This window comes from Enhydra lutris, unplaced genomic scaffold (genome assembly GCF_002288905.1).
Source record: "Enhydra lutris kenyoni isolate GAN:26980312 unplaced genomic scaffold, ASM228890v2 scaffoldscaffold30, whole genome shotgun sequence".
NCBI lineage: Eukaryota > Metazoa > Chordata > Mammalia > Carnivora > Mustelidae > Enhydra > Enhydra lutris.
This window is the reverse complement of record NW_019154114.1, coordinates 22,074,570-22,097,368: the sequence shown is the minus strand read 5'-3', so window position 1 is coordinate 22,097,368 and position 22,799 is coordinate 22,074,570. Positions and strand designations below refer to the sequence as shown.

The following is a 22,799-nucleotide window of genomic DNA, read 5'->3' as shown; positions in this document are numbered from 1 at the left end:
CTGACCAGAAACAGCCCGAAGGGCGGGCCTGTAGAGGTCAGGCTCCTGCGGTGGGAGGCAGAGCTCCCCGGGGTCCAGCGGTGACACAGGGAAGCCTGCCAGGGTGGGGGCTGGGCTAGGAGCCGGAGTGGACTGAGTCATTCATCCCTTCATTTTTCCTGTTGTTGCCCCCCGAATTCAGCAGGCACACTCCTGCCTCCGGGCCTTTGCACTGGCTGTTCCCTCTGCCTGCAGTGCTCCTCCCCCGACTATCCCCCGCCGCCAAGGCATGTTGCCCCTTGAGGGCTCTGTATAGTGGCCACTGCCACTAGACACTGCCATGCACCTGGCACCTCGCATCTTAGGGCACATTCTGTCCCTGTTGACCCTCAGGGCTAGCACAGAGCAAGGTCCCGCATAAACCTAGCTTGGGGTTAGCCCACCCCACCCAGCCAGAGCCCTTCCTTTCCTTCCTCCTCTGGCTTGCTGGGTGGCTTCCCATCCAAGTACTAACCAGGCCCAACCCTGCTTAGCTTACGAGATCAGACGAGATCGGGCGCGTTCAGGGTGGTATGGCCGTAGACTGGGTGGCTTCCCATCAGGTGGGCAGTGATCTGTGTGCGTGTGCCCCCACAGACCCAGCACGCAGGAATGGACGGTGGTGAGTGAAGGATGGAGGACCCCGTGGGCCAACGTGTTTTCATGTTTTCTTTGGAGCAGGAGGGGTGGGGAATGTCACGGAGCAGGTCCCTCTGCTCTCCTGTCCAGATCGTGGGCTGGTGGAGCAGGTGCAGAGCCATCTGTGCCCGTGGCCTGTCTGAAAGGAGGCCAGACTGCCTGCAGGAGGCTCTGGCAGGGACTCTGTCCCTGGCACTCAGTCCCCCAAGGTGGGGAGTTGGCGGGGAGCCCCTTCCATCTCCAGGCTCTGAGGCCTCATTATCCTGCCTCTGAGGTTAGGGACTCCAAACATGGGTGGGGCAGCCCTCTGAATGCTTTGGGTTTCTGCTTCCTGGGGCTAGTGTAGGGGGGAGGTAGAAGAGCAGGTGACTGAGCCCCCCTGGTCAACCTCAGGCACTCTGACCAGGGGCAAGGGACATGGCTGGGTGAGATCTCTTTCTCTCTGTTTGCCGAGCCTTCCTCCACAGTGCTCTTGGCCACTTGTCTCTCACTCAACAGTCTCGGGGGGTCAGGGGGTTTCCAAGGGGAAGGGTAAGCCAGGTCCAGTCATGGGTGAGCACCAGGGTCAGGGAAGGGCTATTGGGAAGCGGTGTGGCCCCCACACTGGTGAGCAATCCTTCCAGCACCCCTGCCCCGGGGCAGGGAGGGGACGCCCTCCTCCTGGGTTCCAGTCCTGGCTGGAGGCCCTGCTGTCTTGCTCTCTGCACCAGCCTCAGTTTCCCCTTGTGTCCAAGGGAGGGGACTGGGTTCCACGAGCATGGATGTCTTGTCCATGGGCTGTCCAGGGCTGGTTCACTCTCCTTCCTAAAGGGGTTTTGGCCCCTCCAGAAGAGCCCTCTCATTTCCCATGGATTTGGAGGGCATCCTAGCCTCTGGACCGTCCACTTTCTGCACCCCATGTCTGTAGCTCTGACCCCCCCAGTGGCTCCCCTTTCCATAGCTCTGCAGCCTCCTTTGGGCAGGGCCCTCCGTGGGGTTTGGTTGCCATGAGCTGCCCTTTGGGGGCCATGTCCCCTCCACGACCCACGACCAGAACCCCAGCAAAGGCCAGAGCTGCTCCCATGCCCTGCCCCCAATCAGGACCCCTCTGGGGGTACCTGCTCTGCCTCTAGCAGCCAACACCAGGGCTTTGGCCTTCTGTTCTCTGACCCAGAGTGGAACACTTGGGGAGCCCCCAGGACACCTGACCTGAAGATCTCATTCCAGCGACCAACTGTGTAGGCGCTTGTCCCAGGGGACAGACCAGGTCAGGGGCCAAGTGACTTGTCCCTACCAGCGGGTACGCACTGAGCGTCCTGCCTGGCTTTCTGCATGGGTAGCACTGCCATGTCTACACTGCCTGCAGCCCACCAGGGGCTCCTGTGGCACAGAGAGCCAACTTGCCAGTGGAGGTCAGTTCGGGTGTCCTGCCCAGAGAACTGCCTGGTGTGAACACAGTCCCTGGGGCTGCACAGGGGGGCACCTGCCCACCTGGGGCTCGGGCTGCCACGGGGGATGGGGACTTGGACAGAGGGTGGACACAGAGGGGAGTCTCTGGGGTGCTGAGGGAAGGAGGTGCCCTGACACCTCCAGGTGTTGGCCTGGGCAGAGGGCGGCTTCCTCGTGGAGATGCCCTGGGGGCGGCTGTGGGTGACAACGGTGAAGGACTCCCGGACGCGTTCTCACCCACACGCGGCTGTCTCTCGGGGGCCCCCACTTTGGAGGCAAGAACAGGGAGTCTGGCTCCCTTGTTTGCCACGCTGGACAAGGCCGGGCTGGCCTCGGGGGCTGGCGGTCGCAGCCGCTGAGGCCGCGCCTGCCCTCTGGTGGCCACAGGACGCACTGCAGGCGGCGGCCACCAGGTTTTGGAGGGACCTTGTCTTTGTTCAGAAACCCAGTGACAGTGCCCCCCCCACCGAGTTGTCAGTCCCACACTTGTCTTTAACGTCTTGGATGCTCGGACACTGCAGATGGCAGGTCACAGGCCGCGATCGGGAGGGAGGCGGGGGCGGGCAGAGGTGCTTGGTGGGCCCTTGGTCCCGGCCTCCAAGCCCCAGCCGCCGGGGCTGCGCTCCTGTCCTGCCCCGCCGCCGCCAGCCCTGCAGCTCTCCCTTGGTGATGCAGATTCCGGCCAGTGAGCGGCCCCAGCTCCGCCGGACGCGGTGATAATCACCCGGGCCCTTTAGGTGATAATCAGCCCTAAGGCCTAGGCGGGCTGGGTCAGGGTGGCGAGGGAGGCCAGGTGTCCTCACGGCGCCTGCTACCCCCGGACGCCAGCAGGGGGCAGTGTGGCTCTAGGGATGCCGGGCCCAGGCGGCGGGGAGAGCCGGCTGGTTCTCCCACTTCTGGCCCAGAGGTCCTCCCAGCTCTGTGCTCAGGGGCCAGGTCCTTCTCGACCCCACCCCGGACACACCTGTGGCTCCCCCAGGCTCCTCTGGAAACGGAGCCCCACGGTGAGTGACCCTGCATGCCCTCAGCCGTCCCAGGGCAAACAGACCCCAGCATGAGGCCCTCCCTGTTGCGCTCCCAGGAGGGATAAGGGAGCACTCGCCGTAGGGTCCGCGCAGAATCCTGCCAGTCGACCCCAGAGACGGCCTTGGGCTGCTGGCCCCTCGCCCACCCCAGGTTGGGCCTGGAGCAGCTCGTCTGAGTTTCCCTGGCGCTCGCTACCGGCAGCCTGGACTCCGCCCCGCGGCTGGCCGGGATGTGCTGGGGGCAGCCGGGCCAGCAAGGGCTTGGGGGTATGGCCTCGGCCAAGGGGCTCTGTTGTCGGCTGAGCCCTGTCTCCCCACCAGAGCCCCAAGCTCCTGAGGTTAGCGCAGGTTCAGGGGAACACCCTGGGCACAGTGATGAGGGCACAGAGACAGGCCAGAGAACAGCGGTCACTGGTGCAGATGGTCAGGTTTTAAAGGAATTTGTAAGCTGTCTGCAGAAGGTCAGTTTTTTTTTTTAAAGATTTTATTTATTTATTTGTCAGAGAGACAGCACAGGCGGGCAGAGAGAGAGGGGGAAGCAGACTCCCCGCTGAGAAGGAGCCCGATGCGGGACTCCAACCCAGGACCCTGGGATCATGACCTGAGCTGAAGGCAGATGCTTAACCAGCTGAGCCACCCAGGTGTCAGTTTTGATGGAAAAACTCCCTCCAGTAAAAACTCACCAAGACAGGCCGGGGGGCCCATGCTCCCCAAGCCCCTAGGGCAGGTGTGTAGCTCCCCCAATCCTGCTTGTTCAGCCTCGGGGTGCTGAGGACCCCGGAAAGGGGACGGTATGGGCAGCTGCCCTCAAAGCCGGGCAGGAAGGCGTGGGAGGGTGGGAGGGAGAGCACAGGCCAGAGACACTCGGGGAAGTCCATGGGCGGGGGGCACCGCGGTGTGAGACCCCTCTCAGGGCAGGGGCACCAGGCTGGGCCTCCTTCACCAGCGTCTTCGCCCCTGGCTGGCCGGTGGGCACTGGCAGGAACCGGCCTGGTTTTGGCACATGGAGCAGGGAGCAGAGAGAGTGTCCTCAAGGAGGGACCAGGAGGGTGTACCGGTCGGGGACTCGCCCCCCTTCTTCGGAGTGGCCGGCCCTGAGGGTCCCCACTAGAAGAAGCTGCAGGGACGAGCTCCAGGACACCTGGTGGCCCGTCCTTCCCCACCTGGGGGGCGGGGAGGCCAGGGCCGTCCCTGGGGCCCTGTGGGCTGTCTGCAGGGCTGCAGGCCATGCCCAAGACCCCATGGTCCCGTCTGCTCATCTTCCACGCGGCCCAGAGAAGCTGCCAGTGAAGCTGCGTGTTGGCCCCTCCTCAGTCCCGGGGGGGTCCCTGAGCCGGCCCCGTGAGCACCAGCCCCGTGGCAGCCCCAGCCCGGCAGCTGGCACCACCGTCTTCCAACCACTATCGAGCCGCCTGGTGACAAACGCAGGCGTGGAGAACCCCAGCGGCTACACGAATCGTGGTAATGACCATTCAGATGAAACCCGCTGCGGGAACAGAGGCCTGTGGTCCGCTGCCATGTTCGCCTCATTCTGGGGCCTCTGGGGCTGCTCAGGCGGATGGTGCAGCTGGAGGGGCTGTGCCCACGGGCAGGGGCTTCCCACGCCAGTGACAGGGCCCGTGAGACAGACACGGGGCCGCGAGCCTTGTCATTGGAACTTCTCCGCCAGACAGATGGGCTCAGGGCAGCAGGGCCAGGCTGGGGCAAGGTGGGGGGTGTCCGGCCGAGAAGCCCCCACCACGGCCAGGACTGCAGGCGGGTGAGCAGCTTCTCCGCCTCTGGGAGAGAGTCGGCGCGCCTCCGCCATTCTCTGCGGTGCTCACGCTCCCTGCCTTCTCCCGGACATGGGGACCTGCGTGCTCCAACCCCGGCTCCCCCAACTTGGGGGCTCTGGTGGGTGTCCAGGCTTGCCCAGGTCTGAGCCCCATCCCTCCTCCAGTTCCTCCCCCGAGCTGGAAACCCTGGAACATTCCAGACTCCTCCTCCTCCACCTCCCATACTCAGCCTCCCCGAACTAGTGAGCACCTTCTGTCCTTTGGCCCTTCTGGATCCTGCTGGGATCCTGTCTCGGCCCCAGGCCCTCAGGGCTCTGCCCTGGGCACCGGGCTCACTCCCAGCACCTTCCCTGGTTCCAGAGACGGCCTGTTTCAGGTCAGGCCACCACTCTGGCCTACTGTGGGGCTCCCGGGTCTAGCACCTCATCCCCCTGAGTGAGGCTCCAGGGGGCAGGACTGTACCCAGACCTAGTTAAGTTTAACTCGTGACCGCATCTGACAGGCCCCAGCCCCAGGAGTGCAAGGAGGGGACGTCCACAGACGCAGTTTATGACTTTGCAAAGTGCCCCAGTCTCCTCTCCTTTGGGTGGTGGTCTAAGCATGGGTGATGGCCTGCGCACAGACGTGTCTTCCCTGGAGGCTCACCCTGTCCTTGGTCTCTCCCTGGCCAGTGGCTCCATTCCTGCCTGGAATGAAGTCACGGGTGGTGACATGGCCATTGAGAGGAGCAAGTTTCAGAACTTTCTAGAGAGCCTGTCCACTAGCTGCTCCCACAAGATAAGCCAAGGCGTCTGCTGAGCTCCACGCATGTCGGCGAGGCTGCGGAGGGTCTGGCCGGGCTCCTCTCTGCACAGAGGTGGGGCTGACTTCGGTGACCCCACGCAGGTGGGCTGAGTGGGGCGGGGCCGAGCCAAGTGCTCTGCAGGCTGGGTCTCTGAGTCTTCGTCCCGGGGAATGTCCGGCAGCGGGCGGGACAGGTGGACCCCAGCTGCTCATGGGAGTGAGGCTCACGCTTGCTGGGGGTTTCCGTAGGGTAGACACGCCGTGGTGTCAAGGACAAAGAAAACCCTAACAGCACCAGAAAAAAAAGGCCCATGAACTTGGAAGACACAAAGACCCAAGGTACCAGAAGCAGAGGTGTAGGGAAACGGGGAGGGGGCGTCCTAGACCCAGGCAGCCCGTGATTTAAGAGTGAGGATGAGACCCCCAGATCTGTGAAGGCGGAGCCGTCTGACCGCTCAGAGATGCTTACAAAACGGACAGTCGAAGAACATTATTTATTACAAGGAAATGCCCTGAGCCAAGGTCACTAGATCTATCCATTGACTGTAAAAATAAAGCCTATTAATTTTCATTTCCAAAACAAGACAAGACAAACTCTGGAGAAGCTATCAAGATCACCACGGGGCGGGGAGGAAGATACGTGCCAGCCTCAGGGGCCACATATGGCAGAGCCATAAACTCAGTGGCAAGAAGAACTATCCACGTTACAGCTTTTGAAATTTTAAGGGAACTCAACAGACATTCAGTATTTACTTATTTATTATTCGAAGTCCTCTCCATGCCCAATGTGGGGCTCGAACTCATGACCCTGAGATCAAGAGTGGCTCCACCAACGGAGCCAGCCCCAGAAATTCAATTTATAATTCCCAAATAAGCAACGAGAAAGAAGTAGAGAAGATCATCAATAAAACAAAAAAGAAGGCAAAACAAACCGAAAATCCGTAAGGCGGTGGGCAGAAAATGCAAACCGAGATTGCCAAAAGCAGTTCAAATGCATCATCAGCACCGTCAACGGACTCAGTTCAGTAATCGTGTGACGGGCTGTGCACTGGATTTACAGACCCGCGCTCTGCTGCTCGCAGGAGACACAGCCAAGCCCACCAGACAGCGAGGACACGGCGCCAGGACGGGCGTCTGAACACACGTTCCTGACCGGGGAAGAGCAAGGTTTCTCAGCGAAGGAACACTTAAGGAAAAAACAGGAAAAGGGATAGAAATGTTAACTAACAATTCACCAAAAATAAATAATAATCGTGAATAAACGGGCCAAAGAACATAGTACTGAGACACCCCAAGGACGGGTGAACACGCCACCATGTGGTGATTTGAATGGGCCGTTCCTGGGGGGTGAGGGGGACCCCAAGGTGATCCCAAGGTGACCACACCGTCACGTGTTCAATCGCTCGGCCACGTAAGGGTCACGAAAGTCACCTTGGATCTCTAAGAGCTGGGCCCACAGGCCCGTGTGCGAGGGATGCCGGGAGAGCAGCAGGAACGGGGGGCCCTGACCGGTCCCCACTGACTCCTGGATGAGGAGATTCTGTCAAAGTAGAAACGACCACAGTTTGGAATCGGAAGTGCCACGTGGCAAAGCGTGACGACAGTCCTGTGGCTCGAGAACAAGCCGACGGTAGCCAGCGGGGGCCCAGCTAAAGCTGCCAGGAGTGTCGCGTGGCCCGGGAGGCAGGAGGGAGCGCGACAGCATTAGCCGCGCAAAAGCAACCGCGGTGAGGACGAGCTAAACAGACAGACTCCGCCGCCACCGACCGAAGAGACGCGTCACCAGTGCTGTGGGGGCAGGGCGCGCAACGGTCACGTGTCAGAGAGGACAACGGACCCGAAGGCCAGACGGCAGGGATGGCGCGGACTCTCGAAGAAGCGACGCGTGTGGACAAACCGGTAATCGTTGAGGAGGCCGGCGGGGGATTAAACATGCCCCGCCCCCAGCCTCGTGCCCGAAAAGACCGCGGGCCCAGCGCGCCTCGGGCCGGTTTTACCTTCCAAATCCTGGATGAAAAGCAGGCCCAAGGCCCATATCCAAACCCCTAGGGGAGAAGGGTGTTAGGATTCACAGTTCTCCAGAGGTTTGACAGGCACACGCGCCACATCATGTGGCGCGCCACTAGGGTCTGGGATGGCACCATGAGCAAGGCACAGACACACAGCTGGGGTCCAGAAGGACCGCAGCCCGCTTCCTGTCCGCTCAGGCGGCGGTGACCAAGTGATGACAGACGTCCCCGGGCGGAGGTGGGGAGTCCAAGGTGTGGGCAAAGGAGGAGGGTAGCCTCCTCCTTGCCAGCGGTGGTGTTGGTGACCACAGAAGAAACCAGGACCCGGCAGGGGCTGCAGGACGGAAACCTGAACGTGGACAGAGTCCCACTCAGGATTCCAACAAAACCAAAACGACCTGGGACCGAGCCTCTTGAGAGACGGGCATGAGTATCACGGAGAGGACTGCAAGTGGCGAAGGAGCCTCAGAACCACTGGGCGGGCCATGTTTGTGGACCAGAGGGGACCCGTGTGCGACGACATCAAGCCAATAGCTTAGAAATCCCATCACCTTGGGTAACACCTCTAGTAAGGCTTTTTTTCTTCTTTGAAGATTTTACATATTTGGGGGCACCTGCGTGGCTCAGCCAGTTGAGCATCTGACTCTGGCTCAGGTCATGATCCGGGGGTCCTGGGATGGAGCCCCATGTCCGGCTCCCTGCTCAGTGGAGAGTCTCTCCCTCTCTGCTTTCTCTCTGTCTCTCTCAAGTAAATAAGTAAAAAATCCTTAAAAAAATTATTTATTTATTAGAGAGAGCACGCATGCACGAGTTGGGGGCAGAGGGAAAGACAATCTCACGCAGACCCCCCGCTGAGCGCAGAGCCCGACACAGGGCTGGACCCCACAACCGTGATATCATGCCCTGGGCTGAAATCAAGAGTCAGACGTGTGACCCAGGGGCCTCTCCAATAAGGTTTTTTTCAAAAAGGAACTTTAAGCTGGTCTTAAAATTCAGATGGGAAAGCAGAGGGCCAAGAACAGCTACGACTCTCCTGAAGAAGGACATGGGGGCAGAGCTGTGCTTGGGGACAGGGCAGAGTTCGGGAACAGCCTGGAGCACGCACACCTGGGTGCTAGGAAGAGTGGAGGCCACGCGAGTTCCGTGGACACACGGAAACACCAGTCATTCCGACGGGACAAATCAGGGCCTTTCACACCACGCGTGAAAACAATTTCCAATGAACTAAGGGTTTACACGAACAAAGCAAAGCTTTGTAACTTTAGATGAACATATGGGAAAATGTATTTAAGAACCTGGGGCAGAAAAGGATTTTTTAGACGAGGAAAACAAACCATAAAAAAGATGAATGCACTTAAACACATTAAAATTTAAAAACTATTCACATCAATAGATACCATTAAACAAAATAAAAGGCTTAACCAATGCATAATCAAGAAAATTACCAACCAAATAGGAAATGGGCAAAGAACATGAACAGGAAATTCACAGAACAGAACCTCAAAGGCCAGGAAATGTTTTCAGAATATCCCGCCGAAGCAGCAACCCGGGGAAAGCAAATTAAAGAGATTCAAAAAAGTAAATAAAATAAAACAAAGAAATCCTATTTAATCACACCCAGCGCCACGGCAAAGATGCAGTCTGTCCCTCTATGTGGTCTGGAGGCCGGCTACGTGGCACGGCCTTTTTGGGAACAGGCCCATGCCAATGACCACACGATCCATGAAAGTGCCCCCGGGAGCAGGTGGGCCCGCGTGGCGACTCAGAGCTCAGGCCCGCGAACACAGTGGCAGTGGACGGCGTGAGGCGGGCAGCCGGTCTGTGTCGACTCTGAAGCGACGCGGCAGGCGCACCTGCACGGGCCCCGCTCGGCGGGGGGGGGGGGGGGGGGGGGGGGGGCTGCTGTTACTTCCTGAGCAGGGTATGAGGCAAGTCCTGCTGGAGGCCAGACCTGATGCGCTGGGTGGACATGGCCCTGCCCGGTCTCCTTTCTTCTGTTCTCAGTGTTTAAAATTATTAAAGAAAAGATGTTCTTGATCCCGTGTGAACAGATCCCCCCGATCGGGGAGGGAGAGGCTGGGATCCTGTGCAGGCTACCTAGGGAGCATGGGGTCCCAGGCTGGAGCCTCCTGCCTCCTGCTGCGGGCTCCAGCATGGCCCTGAGTTCTCCTTGACCCTGCTCTGGGCCTCTCTGGCCACTGCGGGACCGTGGGCATCTGGCCCTGGCAGGTGGCTTCAGGGCCTAGATCTGCGTTGTGTGTAGACATTTGCGTGCACGTGTGTGAGTATCCGTGTATGCGTGCATAGCTGCTCAAGTGTGTACGTCTGCATGTCCACAGGCGTGTGGCATGCACACCCGTTTGGCCGGTGCCATCACGTTGCCTGCTCACTAAGACGTGGCTCCTCCCGGTTGAGGCAGGAGCTAACAGGGGGTCCCAGGTGCAGTCAGACACGGCTGCTTGGTGGTGGTGTCTCCACGGTTTTATTGTGTGCTGGCGGGGAGAGGGCCGCCAGGCCGGAATGGAGCCGACTGACCGCTTCCCGGCCTGCAGCCACTACAGGGCACCCAAAGGGCAGTGTGTCTGTAAGCAGAAGGTTAGTGGGGGGCGCTCCCCACAAGCCGACGCCAAACACCGGAGCCTGGGAGGGCTGCTCCTCGAGGAAGCACGGACGTGCAGTGCACACAGCTGGGTCACACCCAGAAGTGGGCACAGGAGCTCACGGACAGGGCTGCCCGTGCGTACGTGTTCATGTGCTCACCCCCACGTGCACCTGTGTGCACACGTCACACCTGCGGGAAAGCCCGTGTGCCAGCAGACGCAGAGGGACGGAGCCTTCCGAGAGGGCCCAGGCCACTTGGCCCAGCTCCAGGTGGAGTGCCTCGTGGTCTCGGAGAGACCAGGTTAGGTGGGACCACGGTCACAGTGTGGGGACGGCCCCACCTGGGAGACGCAGCCTGGTCCCCTCACCATTCTGAGCTCTGTTCCTGCACCCCAGGTTTGGGGCCAAACCCCTGAATGAAGGACCTGGAACACCCACCTGTTTGGGACCGAGGGCCACATGGGAAGCCCCCTTGCCGGGCCTGTGGCCTGCACCAGGCACAGGGAGGGACCTTCAGTAATGAGATTTCCCCCAAATCCTCCTGCCCTCATGCGTGGGCGCCCTTGTCCCTGTCTGCCTGAGGAGACAGACTCGGAGAAGCACGTGGGCTGGTGGGCGGGTGTCAGGGCTGTCCCCAGGCCCTGGCTGCCCACCGAAGTGCTTTTCCCCATGGAGGTGTCCCCGACCCGGAACCCAGAAGAGGGAAGGGAAAGCGTGGTTGCTGGGAGGGAAGGTTCATGTTTTAACAGAGGACACGCTGTCCCCCGCAGGCAGGGTGAAGGGCTGCTCTGACCTCTGCACAGAGCTGGGGTGGGGACATGGGCCCGCGGGCACAGCAGGCCAGGGCACAGCGGTCCCAGCACAGTGTGTGCTGGAAGGGCCGCCCAGCAGCCACGGCCAAGCATGCAGGACCGCAACCCTGAGCAACTGACCAGAGACGCAGGGTCCACAAGGAGACGACGGTCCCACCGCAGCTGCCATGGACACAGGGACGCGAGCCGAGCATCCGGCAGCCCAGGACAGTCAAGGGGCGGCAGAGAGAGGCGGACACAGGACAGACGGTCACCAGGTCACACGGAAGTCAGGCCACGCTGACAACCAGAACCACAGTTTTCAAATCCACTGTTCAAGGCTTGAATCTTCTTCAAAACCTTTTTATGTAGAAACCCCAGACGAGACAGAAGGGAGCCGGAGGTTCAGGGCACGAGCGGACCCCAGGGGCCCTCGAGTGACTTGTGACTGGCCTACCCGGGTGGGGTGGGGGTGCCCAGGGCACCGTGCGGGTGTGGTGCCCCACATGGGGCTGCTTCTGTCCGTTGGGCACTGTTTCCATGGAGACGCTATCCTCCCAACAGACCTGAGCAGAGCCCGGCTCCGACGCCGCTCCCCGACGGCAAGGCCAGGCTTCGCGCACCAGGACCTGGCTCTCAGCGCCGCCCGCCCTCTGTGGGCCTCGGAGCACTCCCACCACTTCACCCCTCGGGGCACATGGCTCCCGCCCTGGGCTGTGGGGGGTTGGGGGTGGTGTCCCAGCCTCACCTGGACTGGCCGGGGCCACAGTGGCAGGCAGCTCTGCCCACAGATGCACCCGGAGCGTCCAGTCCCCAGGCCTCCACCCCCACCCCGACGCCAGGGGCATCTGTCCTGACCCCAAGGGCCCAGCACGGAGGACTTCTCCCAGCCGGCCAGATGTCCATCCTGGGAGCGGCATGGGAGGAAGCGGGCACAGACGGCAGACACAGAAGGATCTGAACGTGCACACCGTGGCCGTGGGCTAGCCATGGGCCTGGGTGAGTCCTTGACCACCAGGAACCCTGCACTGCTCACGTGGCCCCAGGGTACTAGACATCAGAGGCCAGGCGTGCCTGCAGCTGCGCGGACACGGAAGAGATCAGTGGGGGCACGGTAGCCTGGCCTGTGCTGACCCTCAGCTGCCCCAGTCCCATCATCGGCCTCAGCGCTGTCTGGCCTGGCCCGTGAGGGAGCCGGAGGGGCCAGGAGGTCTTGACCCACGGGAGGCCGTGCTGGGGTCTCCAGCCTCGAGGGACTGGGCCCCAGGGAAGCGAAGTCCTCAGTCCTTGGTCAGAGCCAGAAAAGCCAGCCTCATATCATGAATAGGGAAGCTGAGGCAGCAATGAGGCTGTTTCGGGCCTGTTCCCCACCCTGTGGGCCCCAGCTTTGGCTGCCCTGGGGCCACATGTGAGTGTGGACATCCACCATCTGGACACACCAGGCACACAGGCCGTCTCCCCTCCGCTCCCAGCAGGCAACACGCCAGGCACCCTGGACCCGCCCACCGCCTTCCAACAGGCTCAGCCCTGGGGTGAGTGGGCGGCTGACACCCCCGCAGGACCCCTCCAGGCAGACTGAAGCCACCGACGGCCCATCCCCAGGGCCCTGTGCCTGGCTATGCACTGGAGTGGGGGGCAGGAGGTCCTGGGGCTGTCCAGCAGAGGGTCGTGCCCGCAGGGAGCAGGGCTGGATGTGTGTGGGTGGGAGGCCATCCCAGCCCAGGGGGAGCCTCGAGGGAGCCTTGTGACGTGTGGTTTGCACTGGTGCAGGAAGGGGGCTGCGTTCTCTGTCCTTAGAGACACGTGCCCCAAAGACGAGTCAACGTCCTTCTGTGGCCTCCTCAGCCAAAGACGACGACTGTTTCAAAACTTGATAAAAATCATAGCATAAACCAAATAATTACGTAATATTTTTGGGAACCAAAATATTCAGTATCGAGAGATACAATGTCAGATCAGTGGGATTAGGTGAGGACCCCACACGGCTCGACCTGATTTTCCAGTGGCATGTGGGTCCAGGTACCACGAGGAAGGCCACGGGAGCTGGAAGCCCGGCCACGTGGATTGGGTGTGATGCAGTTTCCTGAGTTTTGCTGGGAGGCCTGCTGCCCTCGGGGACACTGCTGAGCCCCACGGGGGCCCGCCCGGCAGACAGCACACGGGGCCAGGCGCCAGCGTGGGGTGGGGATGGAGCAGAGATCCGACGGAAAGCCAGCCGGGGCTGACGAGGCCTCGCCGTGCCCTCACTTCTGTCGGCCCACTCTGCTCCCTCTGCGGGAGGCCCTCTAGCTTAAAGGGGATGCTGGCTCACTGGTGCCCGGCTTCGGGGCACCCTGGTCACCCGGGTAGAACTGCCTGACGAGGTCCCTCTTGTTGATCTTCCCCATCTGGTTCCGCGGGATCTCCTCCACCAGCAGGAACTCCGAGGGCACAGCACACGGGGCCAGGACACCCCTGCGGAGATAAGCAGCCTCTGAGCAGCAGGCACTAGGGGCCCGGACAGCTCCCCGGGATAAGCATCCTGGTCCCCCGGGGCCCCGAAGCCCAAGCATGTGCCGTACCCGCCCCGTGTCGCTGCTGTGGACGCGAACACGGAGACGTGGGGGCCCGTGTTCCAGGCCCACCCATGGGCAGAGGCCAGGCCTCCTGGAACAGAAGAGCAGGTCCCGCTCTGGTTGTCACAACAGCAGGCCGCGGCCAGACGCGGGAGCAGGCAGGTGGGCAGACCCCTGGGCTGGTGGTCCCGTGCGCTGGGGCAGCACTCCCCACAGAGCCCCGTCTGAGCAGTGGGAGAGGCTAGTCTGTTGGTCCAAGAGCTGCTCTGCTGCCCGTGCCCCCACGGGGGCCCTGTTAGACGGTGCGTTCTCCGGCGAGGGGCCCCGTGGACGGGTCTGGCCACCCCCAGGCTCTACTTGGAAACGTCTCCTTAGGCGGCAGGCACCGGTTTTCTCAGGAGGCCCCGTCCAAACCACCAGGCAGTGTGAGTCTGGGGCCGGCAGGTGTGTGCGGCCTTGCAGCCCGCAAACTGTGGGGGCGAGCTCAGCCACAGGAGTGGCACTGTGCTGAGCCCACCGTGTGCGGCGACAGAGACCCGGACTCTCAGCCGTGGTCACCGGGTGCTGCTCTCCTTTGTGGGCGGGGTCCACACGCACACCAACCCTGCACGTCAGCAACAGCCCACGGAAGGCACCGTCAGCCTGGGGTGGCTCACGCTGAAGGCAGCAGCTCAGGCCAGCACGGGGGTGGGACGGCTCGGGGTTCGGGTGCTGGCTCGTCAGGGCAGAGGGTGCCCCCGCCCACAGTGCTGGCGGCTACGGGAGACAGCCGGCGGCACACAGGGGAGGACTGGGCTGGACTTGGCGGGATAAGCCACGGGACTGTCCGAGGGACTCTGGTGGCACGGAGCTGGCATCAAGAAACAGCCCCTCGGAGCACCGCGGCCTCGCTGCCCAAACCCCGTGTGTCCAGGGGTGTGTGCTTCCCCTGCGGCAGCAGCGAGCCGATGCCAGGGCCCAGGGCAGGAGCCCCAAGACTCTGCTGGTCCCCGTGCTGGGCGGCCTGGTGAGCAGCCAGCGGGGCGCCGTCCCCGTCACCTGAGCAAAGCGCCCTCAAGAACGAGGTCAAACTTAAGGCATTTTCAGACAGAGATGCTGACAGTCCCCGGGCGGTCGGGCAGCAGACAGGAGCGGGCAGGCCCCAGGGGGCACAGGCTGGGACACACCTCATTTCCTGAGGACTGAACCCTTTTGGAGAGACGACGCTGGGACAGAAATACACTGGTTTGAGTCGCATGAATCCGGTTACGTGGGGACTTTTTGATAAACATAGCAGAGGACTGAAAATGCGTTTGGTCTCCCTTGTGATTTTCTCCGTTTCCTTTCCTGCAGCTCGCGTCCCTGCAAGAACACGGGACAGGACGCGCACAGCGCAGAAACTACGTGCCGATCGGCCGTTCTTGGTAAGCGGGTGAGTCTGTTCCAGGCCCAGCCACGCTAAGAACGAGGTGAACGTCGGGGGAGAGCCGCGGAGGTGGGTGGCCTGCGCAGGTGGGGGCAGTATGTGAGAACCCGGCGTTAGGAACCCCAACCTGCAGCTGCTTACAAAAGGCACAGGAGTTAGAAAGTGACAGAGAAGCATCCGGAAGGATGGCTGGGGGCCCCGGCATTTCCAGAATGTGTTTGCACGGCAGACGCCAGGGGCCAGCCGGGACTCCTTTGAAAGGCTGAGCTCAGTGAGCGGTGGAGCGAAGCCGTTTGGGGAAAAGCAGTCTTCCCGGGGCCGCGGGCCGTGGAGCAGGTGCTCTCCTGGGAGGAGGGACGGCCTACACAAAGTGAGGACGGGACGCTAAGCCGAAGCCCACCACTCCTCTGGGGGCTCATGGGACATCAACTGTGGGTCAAGACCACGGATCCTGGATTCCTCCTTGGGTGTAAACCCCACGTCCCTTTCCGACTTGGTATCTCGGGGATAGGAGGGTAGTGGGTGGGCCGCGTCCCAGGCACAGATGTGCTGCTGCCCTGCTCCACACCACATTCACTGCCTCGCAGGGACATGTGGCCTGAGCCCCCGACTCGGCCTGGGGAGCACCGGCTGAGGGAGGAATCGTCAGAAAGGAAAAACGTGGGAGCGCAGACCCGACACAACTTCACTAAGGGCCACGTCCAGGAGAGGCGGACCTGCCCGCCATGGGCTGTGTGGCCTCGGTGTCGCCGCCCAGCGACTGCCTGGCTTGAGGACACAGAAGCCTGGACGTCGGCCTCACTATCCTGGAGATGGCAGTCGGCTGCCCGCCCTGACCTCTTAGGGGTGTCGCCTGCCCCCACCCCAAGCGCACAGAGTACCCGCCTCAGGTCTTCCCGCGGCCACGGTCCCAAGCCTGACCCGTGCGCATGGGCTGCCCGCGACCGGACCCCGACTCTCCGCGGACAGCTCCACACTGGTGACTGGCGTTTAAGCAAAACCGCGACAGCGACTAGAACACCGGCTCCCAGTGTGCGTCGGCAAACCCAGTGGAGCACATCGCACAGCCGCGCTGGCCCTCACGGAACAAGGGCTTCTGTTCCTTGTGGAATCGTGCTGGACGAACCAAAAATGCCTTTAGCACCGAGGAGGGAGGCACGTTGGGAAGGAGGGGTGCAGAGAGACAGCAGAGGAAGGAGAAACTTCCCAGACTGGAAATCAAGAATTTGGGGGACATCACTAACCGCATCGAGCTTGGGACCGTGGCCACACTGCCCGCAGCCCCCACCCCCGTGGTCCTTCGGGCTCTGGCGTGACTGACGGTGGGGCACCGCAGGCACGGGGAAGGGAGCCTGTGTGTGTCGGCACACGGAGAAAGCCCTGGAGCCACGGCACGTGGATACAGAGGTCTGGGGACGGTCTAACGTCAGATGAAGCTGGGCCCGCAGGGACACAGTGTGACAGGACAGCGCTGCGGTGGGGGCACAGGCCGGGGGACAGCCGGGGCCCCAGCTCCCCAAGGCCATGTTCAGCACAGGGTGGGTGGGTGGGTGAGGGAGGACGGAGGCTCTGTGCCTATGGGTTCCTCCCGGAGCCGAGAGAACACCCTGTGCCCCTGTGCTGTGGCTGGGCCGCCCACCCTGTGGTCCTGGCTGTCTCTGTCCCCGGCGACCGTTACGCGGCTCCCTGCAGCAGTCCTTTGCGTGTTGGGGGCAGCCGTGGGAATGTAACGTCACCTGACCTTCCAGGCAACCCCTCGACCCTGAGCTGGACAGCGGCAAGACCCAAGTCACTCCCCCGTCCCCTTCTCCAGCCCCACGAGTGCCCCCGCCTGTCCCTACCTTGCCCACTCTTTGAGCTCCCTGTGGGACGGCGAGTGTCCCTCTTGAAGGGTCACCACTGCAGTGACCCGCTGGCCCCACGTCATGTCTGGAACTCCAATCACAGCCACATCTGCGGACAGAGGGGAGGCCATGCTGACTGCTGTGGGCTGGGGACATGCCCACAGGGGAGGGGCCCGCATGGGCTCAACACAGCTGGTCCTCCCAGGGACGGGGCGAGGCCTGGTTCCCGCGCGTCTCCCAGGTGGAGCTCAGGGTGGGGGCTGGTTTTCCCGAGTCCCTGTCCTCCCTGCACTCCCCAGGGATGGCGACAACAACCAGTGAGCCCCGCGGGGGGGCCTCAGCCTGTGACCTGAGGTCAGGGGCAGGTCTAGGTAGGCTCCACGCTTCCTGGACCGGCGAGCACCAGTGCCCACTCAGGGCAAGCAGGGGCTCAGCCCACGGTCACGGCGAGCAGGCCGGTGCTGCTGAGGTCAGGCCGGGACCCTGGCCGCAGGGCCGAGCACAGAGGGTCCCCACTGGGTGCGGCCCAAGGGCGAGTCACCTGCCTGGGTGTGTCCACAAGCAAACACAGCTGGAGGCCCGTCTGAAGCGTTTCCAGGACGGGGCCCGCAGCCAGCTTGCCATCGGGGGTCCCTGCCACGGGGCTGGGGGCCACGTGCCTGTGATGCTGGGGTGCGCCAGCAGCAACCGCTCCACCTCCAGGGCGCTGACCTTGTAGCCACCGCTCTTGATGATGTCCACGGACGTGCGGCCCCGGATCCAGTAGGTGCCGTCCTTAAACACTGCCGTGTCGCCTAAGGACGGGGCTCTGTCAGCAAGACGTGCGTCCCGGGGCCCCGCCTGTTTCGAGGGGCACACGCGTGGAAGCAACGTCCCCACTGTCACAGGCCAGCTGCCCGTGTCTGGGGCACCGACACCCCACACGGTGACTGTGCTGGGACGGCCGTGCACGTGGGCTGTTTCGGGACAAGGCGGCAAGCATGAGGCTCACCGGCTCTGACCTCAGCCTGGGGTCTGACCGCGGATAGCCCCGTGCAGACAGCAGTGTCCCCAGCGGCTGACAGAGTGAAGACCAGGGCTCCGAGGCAGGACGGCTGGGCTGTCACCACCCAGCTCGGTCCCTTCCCGTCCTCTCTCAGGCCCGTGCAACAGAGAAGAGGCGGCTGCTCCCGCCAGCCCACTGTGGGGTCCCGGTCACGGCAGGGTCCTAGTGGAGAGGACCTCCCTGTAGCACCCCCCATTCTTGGGGTCTCCCGGGCTGCAAAGAGTCCCATGGACTCTCCGAAACGCTCCTGTCCCTCTGCACCACGGTGTGGTTTCCCACTGGGCTTCCCCGCATGCTGGCCACCCCCCCCGCCGGAAGCCAAACCGGTCCTCTTCCAGGCCATGCTGGGCAGTGGGATGGTCAGTGGGTAGGGGCCAGCGGGGGCCAGCCCAGAGCAGGGAGGGTGCAGGGGCGGCGGGCCCGAGTGTGTGTGGACACACGTGGACGGATGTGTGTGTGTGGACGTGTGCACGTGGATGCACGTGCCTGTGCAGCCACCCCGCCGGGCCCCTGGGAACAGCGCTGGCGCCACCCGCCTGTGCTCCCACGGCCCGAGCACTGGGTCATGAGCTGGGACACAGCGGGGGTTTCATTACGAGTCACAGCATCCACGCAGGAAGGCCCCATCCGTCACCTGCCACTCCCCGACCCGCTGCGCCCCAGGCACGAGCCCGTCTACTAAACCAGACAGACGCTGTGCGTGGGCGGGTGGCCGGCTCACTGATGGTGGCGTGGGAGGGCCAGGCTCCAAGAGGACAGGCCGCGGGCGTGGCGGGTTGTCTCACTGACAGGAGGCAGAGGGAGCCAGAGATGTTGCAAGTGCCTCAAGGGCGTTGTGGCCGCAGGACGGCCTGACAGGGTGGCGGCTGGCTGGCGGGAAGGCTGCAGGGGTGAGGGCCGCAGGGAGGACTGGGGTGGGAGACCTGCTGCGGGTGTTGCGAGGCCCACTGTGCTCCCCATATCTGGCTGCGTCCCCTCCCCACCGGACGGTTGTGTGCGCCCCGAGAGCTTCCTGACCACCAGTCACCTGCTCCTTAAAGGCACCGATGGGCCCAGTCCAAGCTGTCACTAGCTCATGCTGTTGGACGGACACTGCACCAGCCCAGGGTCCCTCCAGGGCTTTCCTGGCCCTGCTCCCAGCACCTCCACTCACCCAGAGACCCTGCCGGGTGAGGGACCCTGCCCCGGGCTCAGGCTCCTGTCTCCGGTCCTGCCAGAGACATCCCGCCTGCCCAGATCACGGCTGCTGAGGCTCGGGGGGCGTCTCCCCGACACGGCAGCTGCCCCCCAGGCTCTTCTTCCAGTCCTGCCCTGACCGCCAGGGGAGGCGGTGGCAGGCTCTGGCTCGCCTCCCCAGATGGGCCTGCCCTGCTCTCCGGGGACCCCTCTCCACGCTGCCTGGAGACCCAGAGAAGCCGGCCACGTCAGTTCTGAGCACAGGACCTTGCGGGGGAGGGGTGCACAGGCTGATCAGGGGACATACTCGGAACCGAGGCCCAGTCCGCAAGGCTGCTCGATGTCCCGGAGACAAGGGCCCTCAACGCCCTTTCCTGGCCCTTCTGCTCTGTTTGCTTGATGCTGTATCCCAGCAGAGACGATGGCTGAAGGCCTGCGCTGTCCCCCAAACTCCCACGAGTCTCTAACCCATGGGCAGCCCACTTCCGGAGGGCAGGACGTGCTCAGGGCCAGGACGGGGGTCAGAAAGAGGGGTCCTGGGCAGCGAGGGTGGGAGCCGTGTATGCAGAGCCTGACATCTGGGTGCGACCGGCCAGCTACCTGCCGTGCTCCCCAGCGGGACAGAGCCCTGAGCGCAGGGATATGGGGAGGTTCTAGGAAACTAAACAGAGCAGGAAAGTGGGACAGATGTGCTACGACATCAGGGGAGCTGCTGGTAGTCCTCATGGACTCCGTGGGCCTGGTGGCGCCTGTCACCCACAACGGGAAGCAACACCCGCCTCCCAGACACGGTGCGATGTCCACACCAACCCACATACACACACGCTCAGAGGCGGGGTACGCCCTGACCGGCACACCCGCCCGGGCTCCCGTGGGCACCTGGAGCCTTCCCTCTGGTACCACGTGACGCGCTTGAGGCCCAGCCTGGGGATGGAGGTCCCTGCCTCGCCTGGACACCAAGTTGCCTGCCCTGCGGCCAGCGTCTGGCCCTGCAGCTGGGGAGATGTGGGCTGAGCCCGGCCGGCGGCACCCAAGGGCCCTGTTTTGGGCAGTGACACCCGGCATGGGCCTGCTCCGACTGCCCCAGGAGACTGTCCCGTGCCTTCCCAGAGTGCCTGCCTCATGAGAGATCGGGTGCGGCACACAGAGCCCCGGCCAGGGGACATGATCTCAAGGGAGTGATGTAGAGGGAAAAGGCCAGTCCCCAGAGGGTCTGCTCGTAGGGTCTGTCTTCATGCCATTCCCTGGACGACAAGCAATGGGGGCGGAGGGGGACAGACGCGTGGCCGCAAACCAGCGCGGACGCACACGCCTGATGAGGGCAGTGAGCACACACAGCTGGGCACACGCGTGTCAGGCTGGTAGACCCTGGATGAGCCCCAGCATGGGCTCTGGTGTCGTGCTGGTGACGAGGACGCGGACACTGGGCAGAGGGATGGGGGTGCACAGGGCCGCCCAGCTCGCCACCTGCATCTCCCGACCGCACAGAAAACACGTTAAGAAACCGCTGTTCGGTTTGTGGAGAAGTCTCTGCCTCCCCTGGGGGGCTCACCCAAAGCTGAGTCACCCGTGTCGGCACACACACGATGACTCCGCGAGTTTCAGGAAGGATTCTGCGCTCACTCAGGACCCAGAAGCACGCACAGGAACCCCTGCTGTGAGGCGTACTCCTGTGCCGCTGAGGTCATCTGTCTGCCAGGGGTCAGCAGCCTACGCCTGCTGGGAAACACCCGCCCTGCTCTCCGGGGCGGAAACTGGGGTGCGCAGGGGTGCAGGGCGGCAGCTGAGAACCCAGCCCCCCGCTCTGAGCCTGCACGTCAGGCCCCGTAGGCCCCACAAGCCTGGCACGGGCTGTTCCTGGCATCGCCCCCACACGGGGCTGGGGGGCAGGGGTCAGGTCGGGGGCAGCTCGTATTGGGTCGGCTCCCCCTGGCCATGGGACAGCTCGGCCTCCCCCGTGTCTTTCCCACTCTCAGCCCCCAGGGATGGCCACGCTCTGTAGGGCAGAGAATCAGCCGAACGGCTCCCAGAACCGCAGGACGTGGTGTCCCGAGCGCCAGCAGGAGGAGGGACGTCAGAGTCAGAGCACCCAAGGCACTCGGCTTGTCCCACGAGGACTCTGGGATCGAGAAAATTCTCCTCCAAATTTTCCTGGAGGAAAAGTTCGTATGGTGCCAGGAAGGACGCGGCTACGGAAGCGGGGAACGGATAAGGAGGGTTTCTAACCCTGGAGTCTACCTCGCCTGCCGAGCAAAGACACTACGGGACACACGCCCCCCTGAAGTGCACCCACACACCTGCCGTCAGGAGGCTCCTGGGGACGCAGCCCCAGGCTCTGGAGCAGAAGGGCAGGAGGGGCCTGGTGGGACGGCGGGCACAGGGGACTCCCAAGCAGGCAGGGCGGCCCTCAGGGAAACAAGAGGACAGAAGGACCCCGGTCCCCAGGAGACTCAGGCCTCACAGTGCATACCTGGCACTGGAGCCACGAAACGTGGCCCCTCCGAGGGGAGGATGGGTGTGAGGAGTGGCCTCAGAGCCCAGGTGTGAGCGGCTACTGCTCTCAAGCTGGTAAAACCAGCGGCTCTTCCGGCGACACACGTCACTCTGCCTACATACAATCACCCTGCGCCCAGGGGCCTGGGACTGACGAGGGGATGGTGCGGCGACCACAGGAGCCGGCCCGCGTGCAGCTGGAGCCTGATGTCGACAGAGGGAATGCCGTCTCTTGTCACCACTGGGCACCCCGTCACCGCACACGGAGGCCCGTTCCTGCGGGTCCAAGACTGGCTTCACGAGGGCCACGCCGGCAAGGGCAGAAGAACCCCGGGAAACAAAGGACTTTGAAGCCAGGTGACAGAATGCGGCACAGCACGGCCAAACCTTCCATGCACAAACCTGCCAGCACAGCGGCCTGGCCATGTGCGCACTGCACCACCGGTCCCGCCGAGCGTCCTTGCAGGGGCGACCTTGCCTCCCGGGTCAGCGAGGCGCACGGGTCATGACGGCCGTGGCCTCCACGCACCCACACCTGCGAACATGCAGCCCTTGGCCCAGCTCCTAACTGTGACTCACCGGCCAAGATGGAAGCTCTCCTACCGGAGAAGGAAAGCAGAGCCCCAGCTGCGGCCAGGCAGGGCGGGAGCAGAGCAGACACCGCGTCTGTCCGAGAGGCATGATGTCGGCTCAGCCTGTGCCCACTGTGCCCTGAGAGCAGCCATGCCCATGGAGGGAGCGCCGAGAGCTCCAGGAAAGGAAGGGGTCCTCCCCCAGGTGATCGCGGCCGGTGGCTGCGGGAGCCCAGCACACACACAGACGTCACCCATTCCCGTCGTCGCTCTCCAGAACCCGGTTTCTAAAGGCCTCCCGACCCCTGTGGCCGGATACCTCCCAACACGGGCAGCAGCCCCCACGGCCAGGCGCAGGGGTCTCGCCTCACACTTCACAAGTAACACCGCAGATGTCCGTGCCTGGCTCTGCCCGCCCCTCAGCTGCCCTGTGATGGGGGTCCCAGAAACACTCCTGACCCACGGGCCCACCTGCAGAGGGAACGCAGCTGCCTCACGGTCAGGATCTTTTAAATCCGGTGACGGGGGTGCCTGGGTGGCTCCAGTGGGTCAAAGCCTCTGCCTTCGGCTCGGGTCATGATCTCAGGGTCCTGGGATCGAGCCCCGCTTCGGGCTCTCTGCTCAGCGGGGAGCCTGCTTC

At 63.1% G+C, this 22,799-nt stretch overlaps 1 protein-coding gene across 12 annotated transcripts in view; it reads right to left on the bottom strand.

Moving 5' to 3' along the window:
* Positions 1–12,979: 12,979 nt before the first annotated feature.
* Positions 12,980–22,799, bottom strand: part of LOC111152858 (acyl-CoA synthetase family member 3) — a 48,838-nt gene continuing 39,018 nt past the window's right edge. For 3 of the 12 annotated variants that reach the window (XR_002640957.1, XR_002640956.1, XR_002640960.1), the window contains 4 exons: positions 17,533–17,667; positions 16,871–16,982; positions 13,631–14,829; positions 13,459–13,523 (listed from right to left, as the gene is read on the bottom strand). Coding sequence is in view for 8 of the 12 variants with exons in the window: in XM_022511540.1 (XP_022367248.1) it covers positions 13,407–13,523; positions 14,791–14,965; positions 16,871–16,982; positions 17,533–17,667 (539 nt within the window). In the remaining 4 variants the exon portion in view is untranslated. Of the gene's footprint in view, positions 13,524–13,630; positions 14,966–16,870; positions 16,983–17,532; positions 17,668–22,799 lie in introns of those variants that run through there. The other 9 variants (XM_022511543.1, XM_022511540.1, XM_022511541.1 and 6 more) reach the window with 9 other exon arrangements.